Source organism: Melitaea cinxia, chromosome 15, assembly GCF_905220565.1.
Source record: "Melitaea cinxia chromosome 15, ilMelCinx1.1, whole genome shotgun sequence".
In the NCBI taxonomy this organism is placed as follows: domain Eukaryota; kingdom Metazoa; phylum Arthropoda; class Insecta; order Lepidoptera; family Nymphalidae; genus Melitaea; species Melitaea cinxia.
Genome location: NC_059408.1, coordinates 1,656,988 through 1,670,307, shown reverse-complemented (window position 1 = coordinate 1,670,307; position 13,320 = coordinate 1,656,988). Strand labels below are relative to the sequence as shown.

General features: G+C 35.0%; 2 protein-coding genes and 1 long non-coding RNA gene across 3 annotated transcripts; 1 reads left to right on the top strand and 2 right to left on the bottom strand.

Moving 5' to 3' along the window:
- Positions 1 to 1,186: 1,186 nt before the first annotated feature.
- LOC123660569 lies at positions 1,187 to 5,426 on the bottom strand. The gene is made up of 4 exons (XM_045595626.1): positions 5,288 to 5,426; positions 4,240 to 4,432; positions 2,294 to 2,511; positions 1,187 to 1,905 (listed from the first exon to the last, which is right to left on the bottom strand). The coding sequence occupies exons 1-4, from the start codon at positions 5,424 to 5,426 to the stop codon at positions 1,187 to 1,189; spliced, it is 1,269 nt and encodes a 422-aa protein (XP_045451582.1).
- On the top strand, positions 3,773 to 3,964 carry LOC123660453. Its single transcript, XR_006744195.1, has 2 exons — positions 3,773 to 3,851; positions 3,893 to 3,964. It is a non-coding gene; the product is annotated as an uncharacterized LOC123660453 (long non-coding RNA).
- Positions 5,427 to 8,976: 3,550 nt separating the features above from the next.
- LOC123660379 (odorant receptor 30a-like) lies at positions 8,977 to 12,599 on the bottom strand. The gene is made up of 4 exons (XM_045595471.1): positions 12,479 to 12,599; positions 10,335 to 10,530; positions 9,839 to 10,056; positions 8,977 to 9,677 (listed from the first exon to the last, which is right to left on the bottom strand). The coding sequence occupies exons 1-4, from the start codon at positions 12,594 to 12,596 to the stop codon at positions 8,977 to 8,979; spliced, it is 1,233 nt and encodes a 410-aa protein (XP_045451427.1). The 5' UTR covers positions 12,597 to 12,599.
- Positions 12,600 to 13,320: the final 721 nt, after the last annotated feature.

The window sequence follows — 13,320 nt, the reverse complement described above, 5'->3', positions numbered from 1 at the left end:
ACCTCCTCCTTTTGAAGTTGATTAATAATTACATATAAACTAATATAAATCAAAGCAACCGAGAAAAACAAAAACCTTTTTACTATAATACGATAACTTACCCCATTATCGTACTCGAAGTGATCGTATATTCACGCAAACAATCGCGAACAATCGAGAACGATCGTGAGCGATCGTAAACAATCGTGCACGAACGTGCAAACTGTCGAGGATCCAATCCAATTTCAACGAGGGCGGTAAACTATTTGATCATAAACGTGAAGAACCAAAGGATGCGCAAATGAAATCTGTCCAATATTGGATTTCTATTTTCACGCAAACTATAAATGAATGTATATTAATACGAAGTTATGTTTATTTTAGGGACGCTTCTTTATGAACCGATATGAAAAGGGTACGGTTATGGGTGGAGGCGATCTTTGGGTTATGTGACAAACAGGAAAATTCGTTTATGACGTTAAATTATTATTTTACCAAAAACTCATATTGATTAAAAAATGTGGGTGACGAAAATGCTTAGATAAATAAATAAATATCTTATAACAACATTGTTTATGTATTCTTATATGTATTTGTGTGCTTATAATGGTTAAATAATTAATGGTATAATATAAGAATATGTAAATATTGTGATACCCATATATAAATATATTTTGGCAATCACACAACAGTGGCCACATGTAGCGAACATGCTCGGTTGGCAACTCATGACTTCTTACCTCGCGGTCCTCTGCCTTCAACAACACTCAGTTATATACACCATTTCACAGATATCATGCGAGTTTAAATAAATTATAATTTTTTTCCGAACTTACAAACGAATACATGCTAGAACCAAATATTTCACTGTAAAAGAAATAACAACATCGTTTTCTAATGTTTACGCGTATTTCACTCATTATAATAAAACAACTTTTTCGGATTTTATCGCGGTTTATTAAGTTTTTTAGATCTCCAACGTTTGTTACAGACGATAATTTACAGCAACTATGGTCACGGGAGGACTCGTTTTGCAAGAAACTATTTTCAACCAAATTAATACGAGTTCGAAATAGGTTTGTTCAATTTATGTAAAAAATATCTCTATCAGTGACACAATATAGGTAAAACTCTCTAGTTTTAAAAATAAGCCAACAGACGTACAGCGAGTAAAAATACATGTCAAAAACTTGATTTCATTTTTTCTCTATATCTCAGCGTGTTTCTTGACAGTTGATTTCAACGTCGTATACGTTGAATATGTCGATTTTAGAATAACCATTAAACAATTATAATTTAGCTGATTGACCCCACCAGCCGAAAGCATCAGAGTTTTCTGCGACATCATCAGCATTAACTGCACAGTCTTCTGGTTACTCGTGTTGAAGTTTTCCCATTGGCAGAAATATATCGATCGCTCAAAATCATCACACGCATCTATCAGCCGCTGTCCGGATAGACAGTCCATTAATATTAGAACTGATGTAAATGGTACCACAAGGTATGTGTTTTCTAGACCACCAAGTAATTCAGCTATTATTGCAAACGCCATGATAGTGTATTCAACGGCAAATATAGGCCGAAATTCTTGCTCAATATCGCGTTGAAGATTTATATTAGCAACGTGAAACTTTACTACGTACATTAATCTAATTCTTATAAATTCATTAATTATCTTTCCTTTCATAAAGACAGCGTATCTCTTATCTTTTATCCTGTGTTTGACATTATGGTAAAAGTTGCGACCATCATCCCATATGTTTCTCAGTTCTATACTGAGGGCGCGCAGTTGTGCTTCGTTGTAACCTACAATAACTATGACGTAAACTCCGATACAAACCATCGTATAGACACCAAACGAAGTTGTTATAGTGAAAAACATTGTAGCTATTTGATAATTAGGCGTTTCAGTCATTGGCTCTAGACCTGAAAAATATATTTTAACAATAGTACAAAGTTGACACATAAGACTTACATCAAAATTCAAAGACAAATGTAGCAGAATCGCGTAGGATGGAGGTAAAGAAGGTAAAACGCGCTTTGTCCATATCTATTATAATGTTAAAGCACAGAACAGGTGGATAGAAGTTGCTGTACATTCCATCGAAGATATTTATATCAGGTAGGTACCTTAAAATACAAATATAAGGTACAATAGGACAAAGACGGTTTTAATGCAAAGTATGAATATTTTCCAGAAAACTTTTAGATAGAGAAGAATATACAAAGAAAAAGGTAACTTGATCATTATTTCCAAAATGAAGTCATAGACATAATGTCGCATGTGCTATTTATAAAACCTCAAAATATTTACCATAAATCAAGTAAGTTTCAATAGAAAAGTGTCTCCCAGGAGTGACTATAGGCAGTACTAGGTAAATTATGGTATCAAACATGAGAAAAACCCATATGTATAACGCTCGCCTCTTTACAATTCTGAGTTTCATTCGTAGATTTTTAGCAAATCTTGTATTCGCTTCTATCTTAGAGTAGCATTCTAAAAATTTACTAACAGTGTTCTTGATGTCTTCCCTGTAAAAGTATTTATTTATTTATCAAATGATAACCTACAAAAGATAAATTAGTAATAGTTTTTCACACATGAGCTTACAATATTTTGTCAATGTCACAACATGCAATATCACGTCCAATAACTCAAAAATTTTTAATATAATTTAATAGTAAAGTACAAAAATTAAAGCAATCAATAACAACAATTTAAAATGAACAATATTGTAATATGTATCAAGTACGATGTGTTAATCCAATAGCAATTCAAAAATACATGATGAAATACAATGACGAAAGCACAAAAATTTAAGATGATCCAATAAAAATAAAAAATAAAAACAAATAACAACACATTGAGGCCAAATACAATTAACAAATTACAACGTCGGGCTAAAATACAATTTGAAAATTATAAAATTAAAATGATTTTGATTATTTTTAAAAAAAAAAAGTGTGTGTATCAGCTCCGACGCACGACTGGAGTTTACTCCTTCAATTCTACTTTCTAAAAAGGCACAAAAAAGGCTACTTAAGTTTAAGAAAAAGATTAATACCACCATTATTTCAGCCTATTACAGTCCACTGCTGGACATAGGCCTCCGCAAGTTCGCGCCAAAAATGGCGTGAACTCATGTGTGTTGCCCATAGTAACCACGCTGGGCAGACTAGTTGGTGACCGCAGGGCTGACTTTGTCACACCATCGTCGCTGCTGCCCATCTTGGGCCTGTGTATTTCAAAGTCAGCAGTTGGATGGTTATTCCGCCATCGGTCGGCTTTATAAGTTCCAAGGTGGTAGTGGAACTGTATTATCCCTCAGTCGCCTCTTACGACACCCACGAGAAGGGATGGCTATATTCTTTAATGCCGTAGCCACACAGCTTATTAATAACCATATTAAATTGTAAATAAACGAATCAAATAATGCTATCTGCCATGATCATGGCGTTTTAGAAAAATATATGAAAATCGATTCCTAAGGAGTTAACTCAATTAACTCAAAAAAAAATTTACGATTAGGTCAATTGAAAAGTTACAAATTAGACAGTTAGGTCCATAATACAACTAAATAAAGAGCTGGTAATTAAGAGATACACAATAAATTCTATCAAAAACTATAAATTAGACAGCAATATCCAAAACTATAACATTAGACATGTCAAATATAATTTGTAATAAATGATTTTTTGTTGATGTGTTGAGATTTAAATTCATATTTTTTATATTAATAAAAAAAATTATATTAATAAAAAATTATATCATAATGTATTAATGATAAGCTAGATTGACATTTATTAGTTATTTTTTATAGATAACATAAATGTTTAGTATTAAAATTCGCGTCATTTAATTCAGTTTAATAGTCTAGGCAACAGAAATCTAAATATTATTTAGATTTCTGAGGTCTAGGCGCTAAATTTCTCACAAGCTTTACTGACGAGCGACTAATTAATAATGGTTAGACACTTTATTCTCATAAAGAATTACAATAAATTCAATCACATGACAAATTTTACTATATAAACAATTTGTAATTCATAACATAATTATTATTACTGCGAAAGTAAGATGCCAACGTCACTGAATAGTATAATCAAACTATTTAAGTTTATGTAAATGTCATTTTAAGATTATTTTATTCCCAAAGTAGTTATTTTTTTTTAATAGGCCTTTATACTCTAGGCTTTATACTCTTTACCTGATAATGTAATGTTAATTAGATTGTTGTAATATAACGAAAAAGGACTTACGAATAATATTTCATGAAAGCCAATCTCGTGATGCAAATATCACTAATGAAGCTTATAGCAATTGCCAAAAACGTTGCCTTTAAATCCTTTTTACCGTAACGGAAAAACACCATCCAGACCATAGAAAAAGTGTACACATAGATATAAATTAATACCGCCAATGAAACAATTATGTAGATTATGAAGTGAGCTCCTGAAATGTAAAAAATATAAATATTTATTTAAATACTTAAAATTTGCAGTAAAATGTAAAAAGTAAACTTTAAAATACACTGATAAACTGTATTTAATAGAATTAGTTTTACGGAAATACCAATCCTAGTTCTTCCCCTATAGTAATAACGATAAAGATTATTGAATGTTGATTATTTATTTATTTTATTAAAAAAAATTTTTTTTAATAATATTTTTTTAATAAATAAAATAAATAAATTTTAGTAATATTTAAAAAATATTTTACTTTATTTAATAAAGTAGCTGTGCCCGCGACTTCGTCCGCGTCGAATTTAACAAAAAAGTTATAGTTCAGTTTGCAATTATAAAATAAATAAATTTCAGTTCGGAGAGCTACAAAATAAATTAATTTCTCAAATAAAAGTAGCCATGTTACTCCTTATTACATCAGCTATCTGCCAGTGAAAGTCCCGTCAAAATCAGCCCAGCCATTTCAGAAATTAGCCGGAATAAACAGACAGACAGACAAACAGACAAAAATTGTAAAAAATGTTATTTTGGTATGTGTAATGTATCCATATGCATTTAGTAAAAAGCGTTTATTTTAATATTACAAACAGATTCTCCTATTTTAGTTATTTGTATAGACTAAGTCCTTTTGAAGATCACGGTCTAATTCAATGTAGTTTATTTATAATTAGCAATAAACTAAAAAAAAAATAAGATTATTAGGCGTGCACTTTTAGTTTTTCAAACCTTATATATAACGCTATTTACGAAAGAGATTAATCAATCGACTGCACTCACACATTTATGAAATATACAGTATATAATACGCTAAATAATACTTCAAAAATACTGAAAGCACACTTACGTGGAGTACTTTGGTGAATATCAATTGTCAAAATCTTCAATAGGAAAGCGACATTGTCCATCATGATCTGAAAATCGTCGTAGTCCAGGCCAAATCTTCTAATCTTCGTCCATACATTCGTCCAAATATTGACTTTCATGTTTTTACAGTTTTCGAATGTAATTGCAATGTAGCACCAAAGATTTGAAGTCGTTTTAAGACAATGTCCAAATAGAAAAACCAAAATTGTGCCAAATTTCGGGTTTTGGTAGCATTTATCTGCACTTATTGAGTAGAATTATTAAATATGACTGCTTGAAATTTTATTTTCAAGAAAATAACGAGTGCGTGACTCATGCAAAAAGTGTTACAGTATATTTTAGTTTATCGTGTTTTGATTAAAATGTTATTTTTTTTTTATGTCACTAGGTCGGCAAACAATCGCACGGCTCACCTGATGGTAAGCGATTACCGCAGCTTATAGACACCTGCAACACCAGAAGCATCGCAAGCGCGTTGCCGACCCAATCCCCAATCCCTCCAGAAGCTCTGGTCACCTTACTCACCAACAGGAACACAATACTGCTTGAAAACAGTATTATTTTTCTGTGATTTTCTCTAAGGTCGAGGTACTACCCCAGTCGGGCTGCTCCATATTTTGAGCAGGAAATTCCTGCTGTGCCCTACCTCAGTTAAACTACCTCAGTTTGTTATTATTTTACATTTCTCCTTTAGTCTTTATAAGTTAGTGTTCCTCGCCAACAATAATTCTATGAATAGTCTAACGCATTTCTTTTCAGTTTACACAATCGATTCCTTGTGTCCACTGACACAATATAGACTTATCTATTGTGAAATCAATTTACTCGGAATATACATAAAAAAATAAAGATTTGTCAGTTTAATTTTAAGATTCAATAAAATCAATAGTTTCAAAAGGTATTTATTTACATGTTATGTGTTATAGAGTTGACTTTACAATATAAATGCTATAAATAAATATATATATTAAGCTGACTATCTAGCTGTTATTAACCCCCTTAATCCCTCCCCCCTTATAACTTAGGGGTATGAAAAATAGATGTTGTCCGATTCTCAGACCTAACCAATATGCACACAAAATTTCATAAAAATCGATCCAGCCGCTTCGGAGGAGTATTTTAATTAACATTGTGACACGAGAACTTTATATATAAGATGGGGCCCAAAAGCAATTACTCAAAATTCATTTCAAGTTTAAAAACAAAAAATAGGTGATATAATGTGAAAGCGTACCGGGTCACCGGGTCACAAAAGACAGGCTCGAACACTGAAGAAAAATGGCCACGCCACATAAACTCTTTCGATCACGCAGTTCCTCTTTTGTCATATTTCTATTATTGCGATATTTTATTATTGTCATTCGATCACTAACAAAGATTCTAGACGAAATATTATCAAAGAGACAAGCACCCTTTTTTGTTTTACGTTTTAGTATTTCATGTAAAAAAAGTTATATACTACAATTGTTGACTATGTTCGCGTTTATATATACATAATATATACATACGTGTATAAAACTAATAATTAAGATTAAAAAATTTTTTTTTTTTTTACACATAGATAGGCTGGCGTTTAACCGCTATTTCACCTGATGATAAGTGAAATGCGGTCTAAGATGGAGCACGCTTACCTAGAAGTAACCTATTCACTCGCGACTTAAAGATCCCCAGGTCATAGCCTTCAGGAAACACAGACGCTGGTAGAGAGTTCCATTCTTTGGCCGTACGGATCAAGAATGTACTAGCGAATCGCTTAGTGCGTATAGGGGGAATATCTACCATATAAGGGTGACGTAACGCAGAGCGTCTGGTTGTACGATGATGGAAGGGGGAGGGGGGAATCAGGTCATGGAGTTCTTGCGCACACTCTCCGAAGTGTATCCGATAAAAAACCGACAGGCCGGCCACCCTACGCCGATGATGTAAGCTTTGCAGCTTTGTGGCGACCAGTGCATCGTCACCGATGAGCCTCCTGGCTCGTCTCTCAATTGATTCAAGAAGCTCCAGCTGGTACTTGGCTGAGCCATCCCAAAGATGAGAGCAGTACTCCATGCATGATCGAACTTGTGCTTGATATAAATTCAGAAGCTGTTCCGGAGTTAAGTACTGTCTCACCTTCGAGAGGACGCCCAGTTTTTTGGCAGCTGTTTGAGCTTTTGCCTCTATGTATGAGCCAAAATTGAGGGTGGATGTTAGAGTAACGCCAAGAAGCTCCAGGTGGCCGGATATGGGCACGGGCACACCTCGGAAAGAGGGCGTCAGTTGGAAAGGACTCCGTTTTGCCGAGAAAAGACACGCCTGGGTCTTAGAGGCATTGAACTTGACCAGATTTGCGTCACCCCAATCAGAGACGGCTTTAAGGGACAAGTTCAGACGCTGAATCATGGCTTCCCTCAGCAACTGGATCTCAGACCCACTCGCTCGTGCGTCGGACATGTAACGCTCGACAACGGTGCTGTCATCTGCATACCCAAAGGTCCCGGGTTTGAGCAGGTCGTTGATGTGCAGCAAGAATAGCGTTGCCGAGAGTACAGACCCCTGAGGGACCCCGGCATTGATGACCAAACGATCGGACTCGCAACCGTCTATAACCACGCGAATTGATCGATCCCTCAGGAAGTCAGATATCCAAACACAGAGAGAAGCGGGTAGGCCGTATGAGGGAAGTTTGCTAATAAGGCCATCGTGCCAGACCCTGTCAAATGCCTTTGAGATGTCGAGCGAGACCGCTATGGCTTCCCCGTGTTTCTCGATAGCCTCACTCCAAATGTGTGTGGCATACGCGAGAAGATCACCAGTGGACCGCTTGCGGCGAAAACCGAACTGTCGGTCGCTAAGAAGATCGTTCTCCTCAAGGTGTGCCAGAAGCCGATTATTCAGTATACGTTCCATACTCTTACAGAGTATGGACGTTATGGAAATTGGTCTGTAATTGACAGGGTCAGCTCGACTGCCCTTTTTGGGCACAGGCTGCACGTTAGCTTGCTTCCAGGCTTTCGGCACTTGTCCTGTCGCTAGAGAGAGACGAAACAGACGTGTCAGGATTGGAGACAACTCAGGTGCGCAAGTTTTGAGTACTATGGCAGGTATTCCGTCAGGACCACCAGCTTTATTCACGTCCAGATTGCGCAAGGTTTTAAGGACCTCTTTTTGACGAATTCGGACTTCAGACATGGACGTCTCGCATCGAATCGAAGAAATTGGAGGTGTGGCGCTGCCTGAGTCTAAACATGAGGATTCCGCAAAGAGTTTTGCAAATAGATTTGCCTTCTCCTCTGCGGTGTGGGCTAGTGATCCATCGGGTTTTAGCAGTGGAGGTAGTGAGGGGCGACAGAAGTTCGACTCAACCGACTTAGCCAGGGACCAAAAGGCCTTACTACCAGGTGGGTGTGACGAAAGCCTAGTCCCAATTCTGCCAATGTGGTCAAATCGAGCCTTCCGCAGAGCCTTCTTGCAGGACAAAAAAAAGGACAAAAAAATGAAACAAATTGGTTGTTATATTTTTATTGAGAAGCTTTCATGATACTATAATAACAAAATAGCTTTTGCTGTCTTTTTAATATGTAATATTAATAAGTAAAAAATGTCGAAGGTGCATATTACAAGTGCTACAAATAAATAGTTATAGCCATTTGTGTTTAAGAAAATAGAAATTAAAAGAAATATATTTTAACCAACTCTTGACCTTAAAGTTGTGTAAAATGAATACGTTGATTTTATTACAGACATTAAGCATACAAAGTCCAGCGTCGTCAAACCTCCAGCAGTAAGAGTTAGCGGTTTCTGTGAATTCTGCAGTAGAAGCAAAACAGTTTTCATATTTGCTTTATCAAAATTCTCCCATTTGCAATTATAAACTGCCTTTTCGAAGACGTTACTTGCATCAATCAATCTCTGACCGATCAGACAATCAATAAACATTTGAATAAACGTGTAAGGTAGTTCTATGTACGTATTTTCCAAACGACCAAGAAGTTCTGCTACTATCCCAACGATTATTAGCCCAAATTCTATAGCCAAAGTTATTCGGAATATTCCATCAAATTGTTTTAGTAGAGAGATATTGGTAATATGGAAAATTATAATTTCTTTCAGACGATTTGCTATGTGCTCATTAATAATTTTCGTCTTCAAATGATCTTTTGCTGAAATGACATTTGTTTCTTTCGAGTCTTCATAATATTCTTCCCCTTCATCCCAAAGATTCACCATCTCGTCACTCAAAGCAAGCATTTGTGCTTCGATATATCCCATTAAGAGTACAATAAATGCGGTAATATTTGCTAATATAAAAATACAAACTGATACGGTCACTGATTCTGAGATAAGAGCTATTTCGTAATTTGGCGATTCAAACATTGGCTCCAGACCTGTAGATAGTAATAGTTTTAAATAATTTGAAGAAATTATTTCGCAAAAATCTAAAAAAGTCGCAAATCAATGATAATATAAGAAACTTTCCAAATTAAATGTAATTTTTAAACAAAAGTCCTAGAATATTTGTCGTTATCAAGAAAATATCCCAACTCACCGTATACCACATAAAGGTCCTCCGCAAAATGTCTTCCTGGCGTTAGAAGAGGTTGTGCAACATACGATACACCTAATGCTACGAAGAAACCCCAAGCCATCATCACCCGTTTTTTAATGTCAACAAGTCTCTTATTCAAGTTGATATAGAATAGAGTCCCTTGAATAACTTTAGAATCACACTCAAGATATTTTTGTACCATGTCTTGTACAGTTTCTCTATAAAAATTAAAATATTTCATTAGCCGTATTTAGGTATATATCTGTACTATTTAACATATAGATCTTTACAACATCAACTTGACCATTTTTACTACTTCTTGTAAAAATTATCCAAGTTATTTTTACCAAACTAACAATTTCTGTTTTATTTTTTTGCAATTTTTCTTCGACAATAACTAATGCAAAATTGCATAACTTACTAACATTGAAATAACATTACTCATCTCGCTTAGCTACAGATACGAAAATACAAAATGCTTAGTCAAGTAACTCACTTGTAGAGTAACATGAACGTCAGCCTTGTAGCCCAGGTCTCACTATTGGTTCCAAGCGAGAAGACCACAGCCGCAGCCGTAATATCACCCGTCTGTCTGCAGCGGATGAATACAAACCAGATCATGGAGAAAACGTAAATATATACGTAGGAAATAGCGGCAAAGACTACTAGTACATGGCTCAAGATTGATATTCCTTAAACAAACATTTTGAAAAGGTTGCATTATGAATAAGCCTACTTATACAACATTATTTTCTAGTTAAGTTAATATCTGTGTAATAACTATTATATCAGCCTGTAAATGTTACACTGCTAATTTTTCTTTCCTATTTTTCTTTTTTTCGTCTATAATAATTAATATTTGATATTCTTTTAATAATATAAATTTTGAAAAATTATTTTAGAATATATCATTCCATTAATCATTTTAAATATCGTCAGAAGCCCAACTTTTAGCAAAATATACATTTGTTTTTTTTTTATTTCACTTGCTAAATTATAATGCAAATTAAGAGGTTCCCCCTTCTCAATGACCTTGAGCATTTAGACTTTGCCACACCCCACCCACCCGCACTTCACCTGATCAGTATTACGTAAAGGTTATTAAACTCGGCCATCTACCGGCTCTAGCTTGTACTACTTAGGACGTGCGATTGATCCGTTTCCTATACCAGGAGCTTGCGTACAAGTTGTGATCATCCATAATTATTATTTAATTTTCTTCTTGTCGTGTCGATCATTTAGGCTATAACATTATATTAATTACTAGTTGTTATTTGTTGTTCAGTTCGCAGTTATAAAATAAATAAATTTCTAAAATAAAAGTAGCCTAAGTTACTCCTTACTCTATCAGCTATCTACCAGTGAAAGTCCCGTCAGAATCGGTCTAGCCGTTTCAGAGATTAGGCGGAACAAACAGACATACAGACAGACAAAAAATGTCAAAATGCTATTTTTGTGTATGTATCGTGTATACATCCATATGAATTTAGTAAAAAGCGGTTATTTTAATATTAAAAACAGCCGCTCCAATTTTATTTGTATAGATATACTAAATTTATATTTTATTCTATTATCGGCTCGGAGAAGATCTACTTTAGGTTCGGATCTTAGACCACAAACTAAGCAGCTTTACATTTACACAGCTCAAAATTAATAATTTAAATTATTTTTTTATTTGAAGTAAATACAATTGCAAAATTCAAAAGTAAGTCTGTCTGCCTGTTACATTTTCATGCCTATCTTGGATTAAAAAAAGTAAATAGATTTGCGCGTAAGCAAGAGCAGCGTGCGATGACGAGCGACACAAGTTCCCCGTACAAAGGCCTCTGGCCGTCTGCCGCGAGCCGCCTGTCGCCCGGAAAATAACCAGATATTATATTTTTACGATTTTCTAATAAAATACTGCACTTATCAAAAAACCCTTCTGTAGAAATATTAAGTACAGGATTCTTAATTAATAAAAAAAATATTCACTATTGTAAGTAGTAAAATTAGAAAGCCTATACGATTTTTGTACGCGAAAGGAGGTCCAGGTAAACAATTATTTCTCTTTATTTAGAGAGTTTTATACAATTATCTTACAGTCACATTAATAAACTGAATCCGAGTTACAACATATATTTATTTGATATTTTTAACGTAACTTTAACGTATACTTTATAGCACATGAAAACGGCCGAATTTGTCTGGGATCCCCTTAAGCGTTAATTTTTTCTCGTATATAAAAGAAAACAAAAAAAGGCAACACTAGAGTAATGGTGGGTGTAGGCGCCTAAACACCGGCTATCGTGATTCGATTTCTGTTTAGTGTGCACATTTTTATTTGTACCAATTTTAATTTACGGTCTGGGTCCCATCGTAGTGGGTCTCCCCACCGTGTCTCGGTGAGCACGTAACGCTTTTGGTCCTGATCATTAAAATAGTCACCTAATACCAATCGTTACTCATAATAGGAAATATATTCATCAAATCGCAGTGTACCAGCATTCAGCATGTTCGATAAAGCTTCGACCCTTCTCTTACATAGAGAAGAGTCCTTATATACAGCAGTGGGATCTTACAAACTGAATCAGTCTATTAATCAACAAGAAGAAGAGGCTAACGCCTAGAAGTGGAATATTCATACGCCTATATACTTACGTTTATTACAGTTTTTATCAATATTGACAGATACGAGGCGCAAAAAGAAGTTGACATTATCAAACATCGTCGGCAAGTCACAGTGCTTCAATCCGAACTTCCCGAGAGAGATCTTCATTATTTCTTGACTAACCCTAAAAGAAATAACTTACATCGTACATCTTACATATGCTTTAGTATTACACTATACAGTTCACAGACCGATATATAGACAAGCTGCAGTGATTTTTTTTTCTATCACTAGATTGGCAAACAAACGTACGGCTCACCAGATGGTAAGAGGTTACCGTGGCTTATAGACGCCTGCAACACCAGAAGCATCACAAGCGCGTTGCCGACCCAATCCCCAATCCCCCCCCCAGGAGCTCTGGTCACCTTACTCACCAACAGGAACATAATACTGCTTGAAAACAGACACAACAAACAAACACATTATTTAGCTGTGATCTTCTGTAAGGTCGAGGTTATACCCCAGTCGGGCTGCTCCATATTTTGAGCAGGAAATTCCTGTTGTGCCCTACCTCAGTCAAATTTACGGAAATGGTGTCAATTTTACGGAACTATATCACCTACTAGTGATATTCTTTAGAATTTCTTGTGACATATGACATTTTTCTCACAATACTTTTATCATCGACGAAAACGAGATGAATTATTAATTACAAGTTTAACTTAAAACTACTGCTAGTGGTCTTAAATATAACCATAAGCCGTTATTCCACCACCGACCATTATGTTTGTTTTAATCATTAGTGTTCATATTCAACCCGCTAGATCGAAATTTTTGATATGATGATTTTTATATTCGGTTTAAGTGAACCGTGGCGCCGTCTATAGTGAGC

What these genes read in the sequence shown, in the direction of transcription:
- LOC123660569 (XM_045595626.1), bottom strand. Translation starts at nt 5,426, where the DNA reads ATGAAAGTCAATATTTGGACGAATGTATGGACGAAGATTAGAAGATTT. An exon ending in GCTTTCATGAAATATTATTC is followed by an intron (nt 2,512 to 4,239) that starts GTAAGTCCTTTT and finishes ATACTTTTACAG; the next exon opens with GGAAGACATCAAGAACACTG. An exon ending in TGAAACTTACTTGATTTATG is followed by an intron (nt 1,906 to 2,293) that starts GTAAATATTTTG and finishes TATATTTTTCAG; the next exon opens with GTCTAGAGCCAATGACTGAA.
- LOC123660379 (XM_045595471.1), bottom strand. Translation starts at nt 12,596, where the DNA reads ATGAAGATCTCTCTCGGGAAGTTCGGATTGAAGCACTGTGACTTGCCG. An exon ending in ACGTTCATGTTACTCTACAA is followed by an intron (nt 10,057 to 10,334) that starts GTGAGTTACTTG and finishes TAATTTTTATAG; the next exon opens with AGAAACTGTACAAGACATGG. An exon ending in GGACCTTTATGTGGTATACG is followed by an intron (nt 9,678 to 9,838) that starts GTGAGTTGGGAT and finishes TACTATCTACAG; the next exon opens with GTCTGGAGCCAATGTTTGAA.